The 21,916-nt window shown below is 49.1% G+C and overlaps 1 protein-coding gene across 1 annotated transcript in view; it reads right to left on the bottom strand.

Moving 5' to 3' along the window:
• LOC133347856 (roundabout homolog 2-like) overlaps positions 1-21,916 on the bottom strand; it is a 277,152-nt gene that overhangs the window by 132,497 nt on the left and 122,739 nt on the right. The window contains 1 exon segment of the mRNA XM_061560535.1: positions 4,187-4,513. Within this exon segment, the coding sequence (XP_061416519.1) occupies positions 4,187-4,513 (327 nt within the window).

The following is a 21,916-nucleotide window of genomic DNA, read 5'->3' on the forward strand; positions in this document are numbered from 1 at the left end:
GAGGTGGAAGGAGGCAAAACGGGTTGGAGATGGGAGCTGGGAGGGGGGAAAGCATGGAGAATGTGGTGGGTGAGTGGGCGGGGGGGGGGTAGGAATAACGCAGAGTGTAAGCAGTGGGGGGAGGGGGGTGGGTGGGTGTATGGAACGGCGTTGTTGGATGCTGGGGGCTCGAGGGCACGGGCCAAGAGTAAGGTCACGAGTGTTCTCAGCTGGCCGGCCATAATTTGCCGTGGAAGAATAGGAGATGGGACGGTGATCGAGGGAGTGCATCAATTTTTCATGAATTTTCATTTACACTGTCAGCACCTCACGTTGATCAATAGATCAAGCTGTCAGGAACAGTGCCGCTTGAAGAGGGCACCCGCCACCGTGACCCCAGATCCAAAACCCTAACACATGTTAAATATAAAAATGGCTCACCAGAGAATAATGCAAACGCAGCAGCCGTCGCTCTGACCCGCGATGCATACATACAAATGCTAAGTCGCCGCTAGGTTGATTTTACATCTAATTGTCAGCCGGCTTTCCCGAAAGCCCCCGCAGACCGGCGACGTCACTGTCCCGCAGCCTCCACCCTTCGCCGGCCTCAATAACCAGGCCCCCACCCCGGCAGCCGCCTTGTGTGGCGCACGCTTCCAGCTATGGTGCATCTCCCCCCCCCACCACAGCTGCTATAGGTGAGTGGCGTTCAAATGCTATTCCAAATGTAGAAGCATCTCCAGACCGATGTGTTTGTTTTTTATTCAACTCGCGCGCGGGAAACTTTTGACTGTTCGTACGAGCGTTTTCTAATCCGAAATGACACGAAAGGGCCTGCCAAGCATGCGAGTTGGTTTTTTATTTTGGCAGAAGCTTGTGAACTGCCGTAACCCGACGCGTGTGCTGGGAGCTGCTCCGCTCGACTCGGAGGCCAAAACCGACGCCAACCAACGGCCCGGCAGTCCGTTTGATGTGACGCACCGCTACAAGCGGTGAGGAGTTCACTCCCAACCGTGGGCCGTGAGCCACGAGGTACTGGGCCAACGTGGCCAACCTTCGCCTCCTGGGGAAGGGGGGGGGGCCCTCACATGGGGCTTTCTCCAAAGGGCTGGACGCGCCCCGCGGGGGTTTTGACGACGAGCGCGCGGGCCTCTGCTCTCCCGTTGCCTTCTCCGAACGGGGGGGCAACGAAGGTTTTTGTTCCCCCGCGACAGCTGCAAACGTCCTCCCCTTTCGGTTACCTCTCAGTGGTCGCCTTTGAAGCTGCACGTTCGACTCGGCGGCCAATTTTTTACGCAGAACCCCCCCCCCCCCCCGCCACTTCGTCGGGGAAAAGAACTGCGGGAACGTCGGTGTTGCTGTGGCTGGGGGGTTGGGGGGGGTTCTCATTTCGAGACGTAATCACACATTCCTACAATCGTCATGCGCCGGGGGGCTGCAGGGGATGAGATTTCAAGAAGCCTACCTGTACCTGCAGAACCTTTCATGTTGGAATTTTGGGCACTGGAACTGTGCACCCGCCAAATACCATATGTCGCACAGTTTAGGCAGAAATCAAGTCGCGTTGATGTACCAAGTCAATCGTTTAATGCTTTAATTAAAACACCCAGCATCTCAGAAAGTGGTAGATTAACCTAATTGGTGTCATGCTGAAAGCGCCTTAAAAAAAATTGCTCATGTATTTTACAACCTTGGCACATTCATATAAAAAGTGGACTTTTTTTAAGTACCCATGAAAGATCTTCTGGCTTGTTTCCACCTGAACGCTGAGAAAGAAAAGGGATTCATTTTCACACGAAGAGCCACATACTCAGCCATATCTGGCCAGTGCATCTCTCCTTAATGTAGACTCATTGAAATCAGCACCTGCACGCGCAGTCATCAATCATGCCTGCCGCAGCCAGCGGGCCCTCCAGTTATCCCCAATCACATTATACTGAATAATCAGCACCTGCGGGAGAGTTGTAGCTTATCAAACAGCACATTTTGGTTGCGGTGAAAAAATCGAGTGTCCATAAGCTACCATTATCATATTTTACCACTGTTGTAAAATGTTCTGAAATGTCGAAAAGACAACGCAAGGACAAATCGCACACCAGTGGCCATTAATTTTGCCTTAATGCCTAGCTTAGCTCACTGGTGGCAAATGAGTGCCTCAACAAGGAGTCAATTTATTTGTAACCGGGATGTAAGCCCATTGAGACACTGTTATATTATGCGGACGATATCATCATATTGACGTGGGGTAAACCGTCGATGCAGGTGCGATGGTCATGGTCGACACGATACTGTACATTCATGCAAAATAACATGTTCCGGTAATTGTTCCTGATCCTTTGTAAGTACACGTCTGGTGCTGGGGTAATGGTGGATGTGGGCTGACACGCCAACTCAATTCCAGGTAGGTGGCTAATAAGGTCCACAATTCCAGCCGATTGTTTGGGATATGTTTTCACACTCCCGAGACCTTGTTTTAAAAATATAAATTGGCCCCCATGGAGCTTCCTCAAGGCTAAGACCAGTCTGCAATGTGGACCTGCTTGCTGCTCTCAATAAACTTAAAAGCAGTCACGTGTCTCTCTTTGTTCATGGTTTTCGGAAGATTTTTTTTTAAAGCACTCAAGGCAAGAACTTCTCCGCCGTTACAAAAATAGATAACTAAATGAGATAAAATAATTATTTTCCACGAGACCTGGGAATTGGTAAAAGGAAGTGAATGTAAATGCAGCATTGTGCTCATAGGATAGTTTAGCTTTTGGCTGCATTATGCTACTGCTGGTCTCCTCTTGCAATGTCACGTAGTTATTTTTTTTAATGATTTAGTCTATGACCAAATCATCATGATTGCACTCGATATCGTCAGATCCCAGCAGCTAGGGAAAGCTGAGCCTTGTTAGCACTTGTGTAGTGGGTTCCATGGAGGCAGACACTTCTAACTTGGAGGCAACACATTAATACTGGTAGGAACCTCCTGGTTACACCAGCCCACAGGGGATTAATTTGTCCGTCCGTCGTGCAGGGAGGGGCTGGGTGGGGAGGGGAGGGTGGGGAGGGGCTGGGAGGGGAGGGTGGAGAGGGGCTGGGTGGGGAGGTTGGGGCTGGATGGGGGGTGGTGCCCTTATAAAACTCAACGTTTAACCTACTCACGCCGGCTTGTGCCCGCCCTCACAGTCGGGCATATTTGCGGAATACACCACGCCGCCGTTGACCCTGGCCATTGACCGAGCAACCCAACGTTCCTACCAGCTCCCTCCGCAGGAATGTGTTTATACACCCCAACAGGGTAACTACATAACTATATACACTCCTGGCGGGGTAACGACATAGGGTGGTAACCACCACGGGCAACTACTTAACCACTTAACGGGCTAATCGGACCAGGTCAGCTACCGCGCTGCCTGGTCCACGATGTCGTGCCCGAAGAGCGAAGACCGTAGCACGACGGCCTTGCTCCGTCCTCCGCCACGCCCCCTTCGGGGTCTTCCCAAAAGGTTTTGGGACCTCACATCACATGACTTCTCGGTCCCCTTTCTGGCCCCCTTCCTTATCCTCTCCTGGTCACGTGCCCTTTCGGGTTCACCCAGCCTGTCCCGTATGCCATGCGTACTTCTGGTGACAGAGAGAGGCTCTAAGACGCACAATTGCATTCTTCTCACAGTGGCTAGTGCTAACACAACAGTGACTCAATATGCGTCACTACACTTGGATTAAAGAACACCAGGACTTGCCAGGTGTTGTAGGTGCAGGGCTCTGAGGAGTGACCATGAGATGGACGTACTGTGTATCACCCCCTCTGATGTGTGGTGGGGTTTCTCTTCGTTCTCCGGTTTCCTCCCACATCGAACCAAACAAACATTAAATGGCATTGGCCAAACATCCCAATGCATCACCACCCTCCTGAAAAATCACCGAGAGGTGCAGTGATGCTCTCCTGAGTAAATAATCGCCGTTGTGATTAAAGCGTGCATCATCAAAGGCAATGCTCTTCGGCAAAAAAATCCTCCCAGCTTCATTTGGCGCTGGCAGTGGAATTTAAAACACCGACCGCGGGCAAACGGGCTTCAAAGCGCGGAGCTTACCAACGACCGAGTGATGTAAACCACCACAAAACGCACGTCCGGGTTCTTTATCCTCCCCCCTTTACCGCCTCCGCCCCCCCCCCTCCCCCCAACGCGCAAGCCACAACCGACGTGTCGCGAGTACTCACTTGCCACCTCGAGCGACGCGTTGCGGCTCACGGCCTCGCCCAGGTAGTTGCGCGCGACGCACACGTAGCTGCCCTCGTCCGTCTTGGTGCGCCGACCGTGCACGATGCGCAGAAAGAAGAGCGAGCCGGTGGGCAGCAGCATGCGGTGCGAGCGCGGGTCGTCGCGGTCGGTCTCCACGCGCTCGCCATCCTTGTACCACTCGACGGTGGGCACCGGGCGCCCCTCCGCCTTGCAGTTGAGCGTGGCCGGCTCGCCGCGCGACACAATCAGGTCCGACGGATGCTCCGCGATGCGCGGGGGCGCGTCCTCCTGGCGCAAGCGGGACCCTGGGAACGGAAAAGAGTGCGGGCGGGTGTTTGTGAGACTACAATTGGGAAAAATATTTTCAATCTACATTTCAAAGTGCATAGTTCCAGTGACTTCTTCATGTCAGAAGGAAGAGCATTCCAGACGGCCGCAGAAGCAGATCTGAAAGCGCGCGATGCAGTGGCCGCCTTTGTTCGATTGCCAGCCAAAAGCCGTCGCTGCGAGGATGACCGGAGTTCGCGTGATGGTTTATGCTTCTCGACGAGGTCATGAGAGTTCATCGCGTTTAAGAGTCCTGCAATCGCTTGCTCACGCCACTGTTGGTGGAAGATCCTCCACTAAGGGGTTGCTGGGAAATATAATAATTATTTTCCAGAGGGCAGCCCCAGACTGCTCTGGCTGAAATTAAGGCCCGCGCACAAATAATTGAGCATTACCAGAAAATGTCAAGCTATACATTTCAATTAAAAAATTTGGTTTTTGATGTTCTCACAAATAATCTTTGATCATGGCTTGTTTGAAGAAACATCTGATCTCTTGTTTTGGATCAGAGAGATGTATACAATGTTTTCTTCAATATTATTACGCTACACTTTGACACACGTTCACATACGCACACAAGCACATACGTACGATGCCTGCGGTATGGCTCCTGGTTCAATACAAAATCATCAATCACCGCCTTCGACTGTAATATCCATCTGCGCTTAGCTGTGGGTTTGTTTGTTATTCTTTTCATTCATAGGGCACAAAATGGGTTGCCAATTATGGCACAGTAATGCCAGCATAAACTGCACTTTGATCAAAGCCCATTTGGTGTGTGAGCAACTGTAAAATGCTGCACCCGCCAACACTCTTATAGGCCTCGATGAACGCGTAGAATGTAAATAAAAATCGGCTGGACTGGACAATCCATGCATGCGAGAATACGGATCACACCAAATAAAAGTGCTGGAAGCAGCCGTTACCGGGTTGACGGCTTAATTAAGAGATGCAATCCAATAAGTCATCTTTGAAAGTCCTCTCGCATGATATGTGATAGAATTTTGACCATCAAACCAAACCCATGCGGTGGCTTTTGAATTAATAACCACCGATGAAAACTTGAGATATCTCGTTGGCTTGACAGTGCAGCTTCTCTTTGATCATTCACACTCCTTTATATTCCATTAACTCTTGCCTTGACTGTCAGATCAATATGGATAAGCACTCTAATTTCCTTGGTGTGGGATTCAAAGAGATAATTATTGATGTTAGAATTTCAATTAAACACCATTTTAAAAACTCTTCACTAAACAGGATGATTGTCAGAGATGCTGTTGTCTTTGCCTATGGCGAGCTTTGCCCTTATTTACAGTCACCGGGCAAAAAAAGAAAAAAGTCCGAAAGCCAATTATGAGCAGTGTGTATCTGGGAGAGCTTGGGGGGAAACTGAATCTGCAATTGAATTGCGGCCGGGGAATAGTTCAAACGCTAAATATACAAGCACGTATTCCTTTAACGAGCCCAATTTTAGTCACTAAACGCCACTCTGCATTGGCTTCAGTGAAGAGCTGCAAGCCTCACTTTGAAGCACGTGCACGAGGCCTGCAACGAGCGCTGCATCTGTCAGAGGCCCCGCTCGCCCGCTGAGTCCGAGATTGTGACCGGGCGCTGATGGAAAAAAGAAATGCCGGAGTGTGCCCTCCAAACGAGGCGTTCTTCGGGAAGCCGGGCACGAAGTGGGCGTGTGCCGGCTGTACGCTGGGCCAGGATGGATCGCTGCCAGTTCGAAATAATCTAATCAGTCGGCGTGGATTTTGTTTTGTTTGACATAATCCATTTCTGTGAGTCTGCCCTCTCCCAAGGCTGTGGTTTTGTCTGTTATTGCGCATTGAGTTGCCAAAGAGAATGAAGGAAAGGTGGGGGGGGGGGGGGGGGGAGCCCCCGCCAATTACACCACAGTCAACCCGTCACGAAGTGTATTTTGATCGAAGCACTTTTTGGAATTCAGTAGCTCAGCAACATACGAAAGTTTACGCAGCGACTCTTAAGAGGACAGGCCATTAGTGAAGTGGGAGAGAAAAAAAACCCTCTATGGAGAAAAATGTCACCACACACTTATTTCACCTTCCAAAATCCGGCTTCAGTGAAATACACTTTGAGCGATGGTCCTGCATCCTGAAGATGAATGAGAGTGGACTGATGTACATACAAAGAAAGCATTCAGAAAATTTCACTGAGATCCACGGAAAATTGTCGATGCTTTTTTTTTTACACTTCACTGGCTTTCGCTGGTTTTGCGGCCGGCACGTGGCGAACATTTTAGGTCGTGAGGCGTCCGCTGTTCCGTTGCTGTTTCAATTTGCCAAATAGAAACACTGGTAGAAGTGCTTTCAGAGCTGCGAGTGTTTAACTTGCTGTCATTCAGCACTTCACCTGTTGGATAAACACAGTGACCGAGCTTTCCCATGCCGCATTGGCTCGTGATCCGTGTGCCCACTCTTGGCTTTGCACACGCACGCACAAAAAAAAGAGCTGCCCCCCCCATTCGCACCAAAACCTTGAGCTTCTTGAATGCCCCAAGCAAACACAGCCCAGGAATTCCACCAGCTCACGAGGAGTGTTCGGAAAAAGCGAACTGGCGCACCTGCCTTCTAAAGTAAGCCTCAGCCGTGGCCTAGGAAAACACCGGGCCGCCGAGGAACAATGTCAGTTGTTTCGATTGACCGACTGCAACGGACGGCAATAAAAACAAATATATATATATAATGCGCCATTCAAGAGGCTAGCAAACGACCTTACAGTAAACTTGCCGTCTCGCAAAGGATGTATTACCATTCGTGTAAATAACAGGACTATTATTCGTACAATTACCAGCACGTGAGGTCACGAGGCGTAAGGCTCTGGCTAAAGGGTTCAGGTGTATTCATTTACCAAACACATTTCATGATGTATAGTTTAATAAATTACGAATTCATTATTTTATACGTTTTCCATGTACATGTAAGAAATGCAACGCAATGCTCATCGTGATTTTGGTTATCACGGCCAACCGTTGCGGATGCCGTCTAATGGAACGGTTTGGGCATTGTATGAACTTCACATATATTGTTGCCTCTTTTCCACTGACACTTTCCCTTGTAAATTGTCCGCTATGACAATTCAACGCAGCTGACTTTGGGCAAATGAAGAGTGACCTGCGGGCGCAGCGGCAGGGGCAGTCGTGCCCCCCTGGCAGCGGATGCCAAGTTGGCAACGCGACATTATTAAATGCGCGTTACGAGCACAGGATTGCATACTCGCACACGCGACAAACCTCCACCGATACAGCAAAGCCCGCATTATCTCTTCCCCTCGGGAGGTCCTGGGGTCTGGCCCTAATCCGTCGTTAGTGCCGCCTGGCAATACTTGCGCCCTGACGCGGACGTAGTGCTCGTAGCGCTCTTAATCGCGTAAAGAGGAAAAGCTGCCAGATCAGCTGGTCGGAGGACGTGTACGTATGTGGGGAGCGGTGGCGCAGCGGTTAGCGGCGCTGCGCCTAAGAACCCGGCGACCCGAGTTCAATTCCCGCTCACGGCCACCAACACCAGTGGTGATTATCTAAAACCGTCCTGGGCCTCCCCGTAGGTCGACTCAGCCTCAAATAAGTACCTGGTGTGTAAAAACATCACCATCAGGGAGACAAAGGCGGTCAGGCGTGGTGCCGACTACCCATCCCCTTCTGTGCCGTTCCAGCCTTTATAGGTGCTCGATAACAGCACTCGCCTTAACAGTCTGTTAAGGCTACACGGGGGATCTTTGTCTTTGTCTTTAATGCGCGGCTAAAGATGCCTGTTGTCACGATCACATGGCCAGATGCTACTGCCCAGACAATGCCTATGACCCTCACCTCGTTGGATCTCGGGAGCTAAGTAGGCTTGAGCCTGATTAGTGCTCAGGTGGGTGACCACCCACCCGTGTGTCTCAGGTGTTATAGGCACGGGGCTGTTGAGACTACGAGGTGTCAGTGGATTGCAGCAGGGCTAAAATTGTGCGGCTCATGTATCGGTTTAGTTGAATCACCAGACTGAGTCTGGATTTCTATTGAATATATTTGCATGGCGCTTCTGAGTGTTGTCCTATTGTACGCATGGGGTTTCTCCTGGCTCTCCGGGTTCATCTCACGTGAAGCCAAACATCCCAATGCAGAACCCTCCTGAAAGTCTTACGATTCAGTGATGGTTTTCCTGGACATATCGTTTGCATTATTAATATTATTGCTACTACCTTATATTCCAAGGCAACACAATGTCACCTTTAAAGGAACTGCAGCTTACTACGTGGCTCCAACATAACTGGAGGACGGTTTTGAAGCCACCATTATGGCTCGAAAATGGACTTGAATTTGTGCAAGATTACCACGGTTTACTGAAACAGCCTGTTCTGTTGGAACGGTAGAAAGAGGGCATCAGCATTTGTTTTAATTGTCAGTGTAGTCTTGTATATGTTTTCAAACGAAAACAAACCTGAGAAATACGCTACTACATTTTGTTATCAATTTGCTCATATATCAAAAAGCGGTAACACACGCATGTCTCAAAAGTTTTTTATTATTTATTTCACCAGATAGGGCCCACTAAGCTCTATCACTCTTTTTCAGAAGCGACCTGGCCACATGTGGAAATGTATAGCAGCCAAATGCTCTAAACGCATGTTTCTAAATGTGGAGGAGACAACCGGAGGACGTGGAGAAAAATCCACGCGACCACGGGGAGAACACACAAACTCCAAATACACAGGCATCAGGGTCGGTGATCGAACCCACAACCTCCTGTATACCGGGCGAGGTAGTTAACACCTCTCCACCACTGGCACCACCAAAGCTGCGAGCTGTTGCCTTCTGTGAGCCACGGGGACGTGAATGAAAACAAATATCAAGACAGATTTGCATTGCGAGTCAGCAGCAATAATGCCCATGGAGCGGTGAGCAATGCGATCTCTTGCAGAAGAAAAGTTTAAAACAACAAAGTGACTTTCAGCTTCCTGGGCTTCTGCTTTGCTCTGTCACGACTGCTCACAGGAAAGCTGTGCCATCGTTGGGCACTGGCGGATTTGCAGCCGATCTGACTGTTGTCCAAGTGGCAGACTTGTTCTTAAATCTGCATAATATCGCCCCGCTCTTCTTACAATGAGACCCAACCTTTTATTTAGATAGCTAATGTGCTCCAATGGAAAGCAAATGCACCAATTGCATTAACAAGCAGCCCTTCGAAAGTGCTTTTACGAATGGGAAAAAAGCCCATTTGATTTACTGCAGTACAACACAAGGAGCCTCTCTGCAAGCGAGACAAATGGAGGACCAGCAAATAATATTTTTCATTACACATAACAGCACATGCGTGGTGATGTAATTTGATTCTCATTGCTGCTGTGTACGGTTAAAAGTCGTGAATATTTTTCTTCTCCAAAAGGCCTGGATGTTTTGATTTAAAGCTTTCGTGACTGCAGGGATTCATATTCTTGGTGGTCAAAATATATGTTGGATGTTGTGTGTTAAAGATCACACTGCATTATTGGCTCTATCTATACGAAGGCATCAAGAAGGACGTTGAGTATAGGCTAGTAATTACTGGGCTTAAAATATCACAGGTAATTTCAGAAGTTAATGACGTTCAAATTTAGGGTCCAATTCAGTTTCGAATTAAAAACGTGTTATATTGTTTAAAAAATATATATAATACCGTGCACCAACACAGACACCTCAATTGTTTCGAACTGCTAATGCCAGACTTAGGGATTAAAGGACACATGACGCAGTCTGTTTCCCGGAGATAGGATGGTCCATGCAACTTATAATCCCATTTAATCTGTTAATCACTCTCATTTACAAGAAAACTCCAGGCCTGTCGCCTTCCATCTGCCAGGGTTAATTCTGGGATTAACGGAATGCTCACTGGCAGGCCGATGACAAGCTAATCACGCAATCGAAACACTAATAAAACCAGCAAAGAAAAACCATGCGCCTTTCATAAGCACCCATCCCAGGGCCGTGACACCGCACGTCACTTCCAATCGCCGCCGCTCCATGCCCCAGTGGCAGGAGAGCAGAGCGCCGTCATGACCCTGTGATTGGCGTGCGACAGAGTGCGGAGGTGAGCGACGGCGACAAGACGCAAGAAAGGAAAAAAAATGAAAGACACGGGGCGAGACAAAACCACACGGACCGGTGCTGCTGCGGTAAAATGGAGCAAAGAAATTGGATGAGAGAATGTAGAGATGGGAAGGAGATGAAGAGCGTAAAATGACAAACACAAGTATAGCATGGTCTGTGTTGTTACAGAGAGAATCTGGACACAAATAGAAAGGTGAGAAAAGGAGAGAGACACAAGCAAACACAGCAGCAGCAGCCACCAAGAGAGAGACAGAGTGCAGAGTAGAGAGCGAGTGAGAGCAAGATAGGGAGAGAAAGGGGCGAAGAAGCGAGCAATTGAGATAGAATGTGAGCGACCACGGCAAAAAAAAAGAGGTAGAGGACATGCCTCTGAATGAAAGGGGCAACGCAATATTATTAAGCTCAATAATCCAAGGCAAATGTGATTATGTTTAATTTAATTAGAAATACACATTTTAAATAGAAGCGGGGGGGGGGGTGGTGGAGGAGCAGGAGTGTGGGGGGGGGGTCATTGGGGGAAGAAGTATGAGAACATCTGCGTCCAAGTGTAATGAATTGAGTGGTGCAGGAGAAGCAAGGGCAGAGTGGCGCCGCATTCCCAGGCGGAGGAGGAGGGAGCAGGCCGAGCGTGTCGCTCTCGATGGCTTCTGCGCCTCGCCCCGACAAAACCACTTCGCCTTATCGGCCATTTTTTTCCACCGCAGGGAATTTTTGTGTGTCCGCCGGTTTCGCATAAACGGGGGGGGGGGGGGGGGCCTTTCACGAGCCTCCTCATCTCTCACCGCCATCGTCACTTCACGAGATGCTGGGGCCGGGCCCTTTCTAGGGCTGTCGCAACATTTCAGCCCAAATTGCGTTCGGGCGTGGATGGATGCTTAAGTTATTATTGTGTGATATTATTATTATTTTTCAAGCTAGATTTTGCCCAAGGGCCTGATTTTCTGTGTTCCTACCTTCATCAGATTTTGATTTATAATTCAATCTGCTTGTGACGGGGTCACCAGGGGGCACGGTACTTGTGCTCTCCGCACCCTGTCATCGTATCGCTCCAGGCCAAAATAATGTACGAAGGACAGCGAAAAAAGTTCAAGGAAATAGATGCTGCAAGTACGATGACACACCATTAATGCCACGTTTTTTCATCTCAGATGCCACCAATAATGTATTGTACACGCTGCTGTATACAGCGTTTCACTAAATTAAGATTGAGGCTTCATAATAAGCCGACCACTGCCACCGTGACTGCTTTTAGTATCTCGTTCTCAAAACTTCTTGACTGTGCCTCGTATGCGCCAGTGGGTTCCCTCGGGTCTCACGCTTTATTGTATTCTAGGGAAGAGAGAAAAAAAAGCTTTCATTTCATCCTGGGGCAATTTAATTTAGCCGAAATGAAAATTATTTATCTTCTTCATATTTGCAGAAATAAACTTTTCTCCGCTGTCGTGGGAGCCAGGAGAAGAATGATCGATTTAATTATTAATGGAAATGCATTAGGCCAATTCAGACGAGTAAGGGAGGGGGGAGAGCGAGGTGGGAGGGGGGGAGAAGGGCAGTCAGCCAGGGAGCCTGCCGCAGTCGACTGCCTATGCACAGGGTGGTCGCCAATATCAACAATCAACATTTACGTACACTTGGCAAACATTGGCATGACCTGATGGTTGCAAATTAACAAGATACCGGGCGGCCGACATTTGACACCCATTCGGGTGTGCCAAAATGCAACGGGGTTCCCTTTTTAGCCTTCACTTTCCAATTTCTCAAAGCACAGCTCACCCTCCCAATCTCTGGGTCTTCCAACCCACGCCAAACCAGCCCGGCCATACTCCCTGAAGGCGCATGCCACAAACAACTCATGATTGTGATACCTCTAATCAATCTATTGGGCTCCCCTAATAGGTTTTCATGGTAATGCCTCAATATTGCCTTGCACCTGTAATTACATCAGATGTGGCCTTGCACAACATTCTTGCTGCTTTCAATTGCGAGGAATGCAGCTGGGGGGTTACACGAGACGCTTCACAGCTATTGGCATTCAGGCTCAGTCCATTAGCAAGAACCGTTTTGCCATGGCTGCATTCACAATGTGAACACAATATTTGCTCCGCTGCTGAAAATATATTTTGACCACATTTGACATGTTTGGGAATACAATGCATACCATTAACCCCCAGGCTGCCTGGCAGATCTGATAGAGTACAGGGCTGTCACTACGCCTTAGGTATGCCAGTATTCATGCTTTGCAATATTCAGCTGTGCTTTTATTGCTTCTATACACATTACAGTTTTATGAGACGTAAAAACACAACTTTAGCAATTTTAAGGATTTATTTTCGTCAAACGGTGGTTGAATTGTGCTGGCAAAAAAGGAATCCAAAACTACAATATCTCCGCCACCATCATCACCAGCCCCAAATCGCTCCCACTCCCAAATGAGAATCCTCACTACCCTCCCTCAAATATCCTGCTTCCTCCAGTGCCAATTAGGCAGAAATTGGCTCAGTGAACAGCTGCTTCAGGCCTGTGGGACTCATGCCGCAGGGCAGGCCAGAGAAGAGCCGATATTTGGTTCGTATGAATACAATCAATAACTGTGCCTGACACCTGAAACATAAATCGGCGATCTCGGTTGGACATTGTCTGCAAGTGTTATTGCACGATCCCTCCTGTTTTTCATGCGTGAATCTTTATCTTCATTTTTCCGAGGCCTCGTGTGTGCCACTTGGTCCAAGGCCACCAGCGGTGGGTCCATTTTGGCCCGTGAATTTTCCTTCATTGCAGGTGGTTTTGAAAACGTCCAGTTTCTCTGGGCTATATGGGCGTCTTTAGTGGTATTTTGGTCTCACCCCATGGGCTTACAGCCCCAGGGCCAGATCTCAAAAATCATTTGGACTGGCCTCATGGGGTCTGTGCGCCACAGATGGCTAAAGCGGTGTCCCTGAATTGAGAAGACAAGCCGCCTACATTGCAGCAATTATGTCATAATTGCACTCGGAAATATGAGGGATTGTGTGTATCATACGCCATGCACACTGCACAGTACACTGTATATTATTTGCGCATGAGGCCACATATTTGTCAATAGCTGTTATTGATGGAAATGGCCTACTTCCTTTAGAAATAACATGTTGCACACATGGTTAAACCAATTCACATCCCTTCTGAATTTGTATTGATTCATTCATTGACCTTGGTATTGGCATGTCAGGCCCTCTGTATCAATGGGTTATAAATTATTGACGAATGATTACTTAAATATAAATACAAATAGCCAAGGTGCCTAAACTGCAAGTGTTTTAAAGCTGAACATTTATTTTAATTTTTGGGGGGGTCTGCGAGAAACAGTGCCACAGTGCAGACTCTCCAGATCCCTGATCTTTTAAAGTAGCATCTGTCAGACTTGACTGCACTAGTGTGTGGCTTGACCACAGTTCCAAGCAGGCCATTACAAAACGTGCCTTTCATATGCTTCAGCACCTTCAAAAAACCGTTTTTGTGCTTTCAAAAAAATTCAAACCAGCTGATCTGTTCTAATGTGCCAGCGAGGAATGCATGATTGGGGGGAACTGCTATGGGGGTTTTAAATCAGATGCCACCTTTTGTTTGTCGCAGTCGCCCTTCCTGACCTCTGGTGCCATCCATCACGTGTCTACTGACCGCTGGCTGCCTCCTTCTTCCCACGGAGGAAGTCCGACCCGTACAGAGCAGTTCCGTCACGTGTTACTGTAAAAAAAGAACTCCCCTACACCACCAACCAAACTCGACCACCCCCTCACCTCCCACCTCCCCACGCCTCTTCCAAACTCCTTTTCACATCAGCAAGAAAAAAAATCAAAACCAGACAAAACATAACCCGTATACTCCCCACCTTCCCCAAACCCCTCATAACCATTCACGAACATCGGTGCCCATATATACAAGTTTGTGACTTATCGTCAGAAGCTGATAAGGAGGCTCAGTTTTAGTCAGAGAAGGAACGACCTTAAAAAAATGTGAACTGCAATGTTTACACTTTGTAAACAAACTGCCAGTCCAGAAACTACAAAGGATAGCGTGTTCATTCGAACTCGAGAGTATTTATTCTTTAAAAAAAAAGTTCCCTGCAAGCTGATTTTCTTCAGAGTATGCAAATAATTGATTCATTACCAGAATGACAATATCATTCCCTGTTTGCATAAAGCATACAGTGTTGTTTGCAATGCCATATATATTTACACAAACAATGCATACAAATTCAACGTCTGTAAGCAGTTTAACGGATTGAGTGGAGGGGCAGACATACAATAGCTGTGTTTATTTTTCAAAGGAGACTTGAAATTATACACATACTGCATGCAATGTATGCAGGAGATGTATACATACGTACTTGTAATATGTAAACACGTTTTTTTTTTACTAAACTACACCAAGAATCCTAGAAAGATCACAGGGATACATCAGTAAATTTAATTCTAAACGGACAGCAAAATAAACAAACATACGATGACTACAACAAACAGGCAACGTTGATGACCTTATAAATCGGTTTTGATAAACGCATTGCGTCATAATCTACGTTCAGGATGACATGTTTTGAAATGTCCTACGTGCATATCAGAGGCTCATTGCAATGCTAGTTTTTATAGCACACATTTTCCATAAGCCCAAACGCCCGAGAACTTATTTTGACCCCTTCACCCAATTACCAAGTGGTGATGGCCCCACTGTGAAAGTGAATACATGGAAATCCACCACGGCCTCTGTGTTATCTTTCCATTAAGAATGCCAGCTTCACTTTCCCCATCGCCGTGTGTGCACCCTAGTCAGTAGGCGAGACCCTTTCTGGGTCCCGCCCGCCTCCGTGTATGAATTAGCGTTATTAAAACACGAGCCTCCTTACTGCTGCACCTTCAAACAAGCGCCCGATGACTCATCATCCCACAAGGAATGCCCCCCACAACTACACATGCCCCCCTCCCCCTCTTCCCCAACAACAACCACCACCACCACCACCTTAACACTTGCCACCACGCTGGGACCAACACGTGGGAAACCTGTAATTACTGCTCTGTGGGACCTCAGGAACGAGGGCAGCACGATGATGATGATATAAATAAATACAATATAAACACGCTCGGGTGGTGGGAGCCGGGTTGAAATGATGATGGGGCTTCCATTTCGAGCCCCAAGCACACGAACCAACGTGCGCTCACACACTAACTACTCTATCATCCCTCCGTGCGTTTCGGATGGCCACGTGTGAGCAACTCCATCAATTGCTGCTAATCGAGTCCTGTTCATGCCTGCGACCAACTCGCTCGGAATGCGGCCCCCGATCTCGTCGGATCTCGGCAAAGTTAATCGGCGTTTTGATTCCTGGACGGCGCTGAGATGCATGACCCTCAGTGGGTGTTATAGGCCGTTGCTGCTGCTGTTGCTGCGGGGCTACATTGTGAGCATCAGAGGGCAGTGCAGCTACATCCAATGTTGTACTGTGCTTCTATGCTGCCCCCCCTCCCCATCCTCCATCTTCACCAAGTCCTCCACATCTGCCAGCCGTGGTGAAGTATGGTCAAAGAAGCCACGCACGACACGCGCACTGCGTCGGGAGGCCTCTGGGCAGCAGTGGATTGACAACAGTAGAATTGTTTACAATGCTGCACGGTGTTGCTTTATACGTCCAGTGAGGGGGGTAGCGTATTCTAGACGAAGCCCTCTTGCTAATAACATCGGTAAATCTTGCAGCATTTGTTTAACACGCTTAACTGAAGGCCCAAGAGTTTGCTTGCTTAACCAAATGCCGCCGCCACCGCCGCCGCATAATATTGGTCTGGAAAGCCGATAGGCCGATGGACTAAGACAATATTTATGTTGTGGGAGACACGGAACGGCGAGGGTAAAAAACAAACAAAAAAAGCCGAGTCGCTTCTTCGCACCCAATTCTGATCGTTATCGTCGCGGGAATGGGCTTCCCGCCGGCAGGACGCGTTTATTTACTCACAAAACAAACCGAGGGAAGAGGAGGAGGGGGGGGAAACAACGAATCGCAGGGCATCAAAAGGATGGGAAGTAAGTTAAATAACGATCGGAACGGGCGCGCAGGAAGCGAGCGAGGGTGTTCTGGTCCGAATTCAAGGAACGCGTGAGCGCTCGGATCAACATTGGCCTCAAGGCACACACATCAGCAACATAGGAGAGTTGTCTATCTACTGTAGCCCACTGATGGGTCCTAAGACAGATGAAATCTGTACAGTTGCGACTGCCCTATGTTTTCATTTACTTGATAAAGCAAGTGTGCTGTGACGGTTCCACCTGAAGACGGAAGCTTGTGTTGCCTCCGAAACGTCGTGATTTTAATTTAATTTTACTTTTATTAATTTTAATTTTTTACCTACGTGACTTTACCGAAAAAAACCTAAGAATATGCCCTATGTTTTCTTTAAATCCCACAATCTCGGCTCACAAAACCAGGTGGACTTACTCAAAGACAAGCGGTAAGATTGCGCGCAATAATGCTGATGTCACCTTGCCATGCCAAACAAGTTGCGATTATTATGTTTTGCCTGTTGAAGACACATTTTTTTCTTTTTAAACGGATCTGTGATAATCTCTAGTTATCAGTTACAGTATAACCAAATCTCTCGGAATGTGCCGGATCTCTCGCCCGATCTCAGAAGCTAAGCACAGCGGTTGAACCTGGGCAGTGCATGGATGGGCAAATAACTGCGACCGTGCACAAAGAGGTTGTCATTGTGCTTGCGGATCATGTGATGGGCATCAGCCATTCATCTTACACAGAGCCAGACCCTGGCCGTGAACGCCACCCGAAAATCACGAAATCGAACCGCCTTTGTCTTCCCTGCCCCGTGAGACACCCGCATGAGTTTGAGACTCGACATCCCATTACTCTGCCACGGGGGGGAGGGGCAGTGGAGACATCTATCATTCTACTGTACTGTACTTATGTGCTCCCTTTACCACCAATCCGCACTTGACCAGCGTGCTGAAGAATGGTTAAATAATATCCCCGGGCTCCGTACCACAAACCGCACGGCGTGGGGAACGCCCCCCACCACCCCCCATACGGCAGTTGATTGACAAAAAAGGCTGTGTCACATACAAGTCGTTACCCAAAGGCCCCATGATGTGTGTGCGTGGCGGAAGAGGAGGATGGGGGGGCTGCGGAGATGGGAGTCCGCTTTGATGGAGCCTTAATGAACGCCGCGCCGCGCCACGCGCAATAACCGCATTAGGAGGCACGGGCATCACAGCAAATCGAATAAATAGATCCTTCGTCTCTGCACGCGGAAATAAAATATTTATTTTTGCTGTTCATCAGCCCATGGGCTTCTCCAGACCAATGTCACGGAAGCAGCGGCGTGTATTTAAAATAAGATATGAGCCGTAAATATGAAGCCAAGCAAAAGCGTATGGCGGCCACAATAAGAGACTGAGGCTACGGATTAATGAGAACAAAATATGGCTGCATCGAATAGCAGCTCGAATTAAAATCTTAATAAACGCAAGAAGCTATTTCATGTAAATGACTCTCGTCTCTGCGTTGTATGCATGTCTCTTCTCTCGTCTCACTACATCTGTGCGATGACTTCTATCTACGGTTCCCTTATCTCGCTCCCAATGTTGTGTATATCTCTTCTTTCGTTTCACTAAAACTACATAAATTGAAAGAGAAGTCCAAAATAAAATCTGCTTAGCCGCCCACCCCACCCCCCCAATTGGCAAGCACCACCACTGGATACACTGCACCGATTTTGACCTCAGGGGTCTGAACAGCAGAATTAGGTTTGCTAAACTAATGCTGCCGAGTTGCCAGATGTTATTGGCCAGAGCGCTCCGTCTACACGGCGGTACCCCAGGCAATGCAGAAGCCGGTAAACTCATGTCTTTGTTTACTGGGCTCTATCAAAGTACGCTAGGCCACTGTGTGCCACCGCTCCAATCACCCCTCTTTTCCCCCTATAGGCCACCCTAACTCTGACATCTGTACGGTTGGTTTGGCGAGAGGCATCGTGTCGAGCAGGCTCCACGTGCGTGCAAGACTCTTGTCTGCTTCCTGCAAGCACCCTCCTCCCCTTCCCCGCATCGTGTCCAGAGGACTTTGAGAGGAGGACAAGAAGAAGCCGCTGGGGGGGGGGGGGGGGAGCGGTGGAGGTGTTTGGAGGGTGGAGTGCGTGCCTGCTGTTCTCACGAAGCTCCCATTCGCAGCGCTCTGGGGATCTTCCCTTTAACCTGATCAAGGGCACCACTCTCGCTACCGTGTAACGCCGGGGTGACAGTGCCCTGCTAAGTCGCGCGGCGCCTTGTTCGGTTGTGGCCACTGTTCCATTTCAAGGGTTTCGGCAAAGACACAAACGCAGCCCAGACCGGCCCCTTAGAACTTTAGCCGACTGACAGGCCAGAGCGCCCCCACCAACCAGCCCACTTCTCTCTCTCTCTCCAGAACCCGCCACCGCTCGTTGCGAAGGGGCCAGGAGAGTGTTCAGTGTTGCGACAACAACTTCTTGGCTATTACTCGAGGCCAGCCTCCACCCCACCCCCCGCCCTGGTCGGCATTGTTAACTCTGGTCCCGCACTCCTTTTTAGCCGATGCCAACCGACCTCACCAACCCCACTCCCCACTCCTTCTCCTCCACCACCTCGCTCTCCTTTGTTTAATCTCAAATGGCAACAGGACCAGCGACCCGTGTCACCACGTCCATTGCGTGGGGACCAGCACCCGGCACAGCACACATTCCGCCTGCCCCCCCCCCCTGACCCTCCCCCCCGCTTCTCCATCCTACCGAACCCCCCCCCACCTCGAGCCTGCCTGCACTGACCTCTGCGCGCGGTTTGTGCGGTGCCCAATACATCACCGTGTGTGCTCGCGAATAACAAAAAAGCACACACACAAGGGAGTGAAGCTATTGTGAGCTCCCCTCGGCTGAAATACTTCAGCAGCAAACACAACAAACCGAAGCGCTTCTCTCTTTTTAAAAACGATGACACGGTGTACTTGCCGCAGTACTGCGCTAACGTTTCGAGCAATGACCCTGTTGAGAGCCGACCGCATGCCGCTGTATGACATATAAGGCGAAGATGAAGACTTTCCACGCATCGTGCCCCATCTCCTTTCACTCATTCATCATCGGAAATTATCAACCCACTGCTGGATGAAGGCCCTTCGAAAGCAGTCGCCATCTCTCGCCGTCCCTGCGATGCGATGTGTTTACACTCGTTCTACAGTAACCATTCGGATGTCGGTGAAACATTGCTCCGCTATGGCGCGCATGATTCGGTAACATCAACACTGATGAAGATTAATGGGCACACATGATGAAAGTGCGCAGAGGAGCGTGATGAGACGCATGCCCGGAATTGCATCGAGAAACAGAAAGATAAACATGGGTCAGGTATCGTGCGAAAATTATCTCACGTTGTAAAGAAAAGTGGGGCCTGGGCGGACCACATGCCGGATGGCAGGAATGAAACCCCATGGACAAGACTGGCGACGGAATATCACCCAAAGGCGAGGAACGCGCCAGAGAGACACAGAGAGAGACCTGACCCCCCAGCAGATATTTTTCGCAAAGAGATCAGCTCAGTGTGCACGAGTAGAAATTGTGGCCATCGTATGACGGCACGGGGGAAGCCTTCATCCAGCAGTTGATACACCATGTTTGCAGACAATGATGAATTCTGCTGTCAGGTAAGACAAGCTGTCAACGAGTACTTCTCGCTGTTGGGAAATTGCATTCCAACCCGCCTTAGCGCTTGGCAAAAGGTGATGGAGAAAAAAAGACTCCACTCCTCTGTACCTGTGTCGCCACCTCCGTCGCAATCTTAATTATGCATCTCATCACCAATGCAACCGTTACGTGCGTGGACACTGATTAATACATTCAGAGCATTACCTAATCTAGGTCACCGTGGCGAGGCATTTGTCACCGCCGGGGCGAGATGCATTCTGCTTTTGATTTGTGTTTTTCCTCTTTCCCCTCCTCCCTCCTCTCCCCCTTCCTTGTTCAACCTTCAAACGCGCCGAAGCACATGTGCGTTTGCGCGCAGCGTAGCGCACGCGCGTACCACGCTGCGCCTGTCATTCCCCCCAGCCTGCCCCCCCAGCCCCCCCGCTAAAATAAACCTTAAGGGCGCGCGGCGGAGCCACCAAACATATTTTAGCACATGCTGTTAAAATTATACACTGCAACATACAAAGACAAAGACCCCCCCCCCCCCCCCGCGCGCATAGCCATCCAGTAGAATGTTGGGTCAAGTGGTATTGTTGTTAGCGAGGACCCATGAGAACGGGGCACGAAGGGGAGTGATGTGACAAACACAACGCCCGACCGCCTTTGTCTCCCCCAGAGCCGATGTTTACACACCGCATCATGTAGCTCATTTAAGGCCGAGTCGACCTAGGGGAGGGCCCCAGATACGGTTTTCAGATATTCGTCTCGGATGTTGGCCGTGCGCTACTGGACATCTGTGAAAGAAAGAGCTTCATTGCTCATCGGATTCTTCCAGTCTAAATAAAGATTCTGACTCAACAAACGTTCCTCAGCATGCATGGCAAAAACATGTGCGCACACACATACGCATGCCCTTGTATCTATGATACGCCTGGCTGTCTTGTATGCGCTACGCATGCAGTATACAGCGTACTGCACGTGTCCTGTAACGCAATTTGCACGCTTTGAAGCAAGCTGCTACAATTTTTACGAGGTGTTTATGCACCACATGCACACTCGTACAGCACCAGTTCGCAGTACGTGCAATACTTAGTAGCCGGTCCGCTTTATAACGCCATTGAGTCACTCTCCACTCCACTGTAGGCGAATTACTTGATCCACTCAGTATGCGTTAGGCACGAGGCTTCAACCATTTCAGAACGAAACCAATCAACCATCGAACCTCCGGGCTATCATTTGTGAGCGGCACAAATTGGATATTTTGAGTGTGCTGGTTGTTCTGGTTGTCCTCGTTACGGGCAAAGACTCGACCACATTCGTGTAGAATTTCAGTTTTCTAGCCCTTATAGAACATTTACGACGTATACGATACGGACGGCAAAATCAACCTGAATTACTTGCCACCTCCACAGAAATCCAAGCAGGTTTGAGCCTGCACTCCTGCCCTTGGTTGGGGGACCGGCCACCGGGGCTTGCCAGGTGTTGTAGGCGTGGGGGAGCCACACGTGGTGTGATTAGAAGATGGCAATATTGAGTGTCACCCCCCTCGTACGCCTGGAGTAGGGTTTTTTTCTGGTTTAACCTCCCCACACGCAAGTCAAACACCCATTGAATAGAACTGGCCA

Source organism: Lethenteron reissneri, chromosome 26 (assembly GCF_015708825.2).
Source record: "Lethenteron reissneri isolate LAM-NWPU_2019-01 chromosome 26, ASM1570882v1, whole genome shotgun sequence".
In the NCBI taxonomy this organism is placed as follows: domain Eukaryota; kingdom Metazoa; phylum Chordata; class Hyperoartia; order Petromyzontiformes; family Petromyzontidae; genus Lethenteron; species Lethenteron reissneri.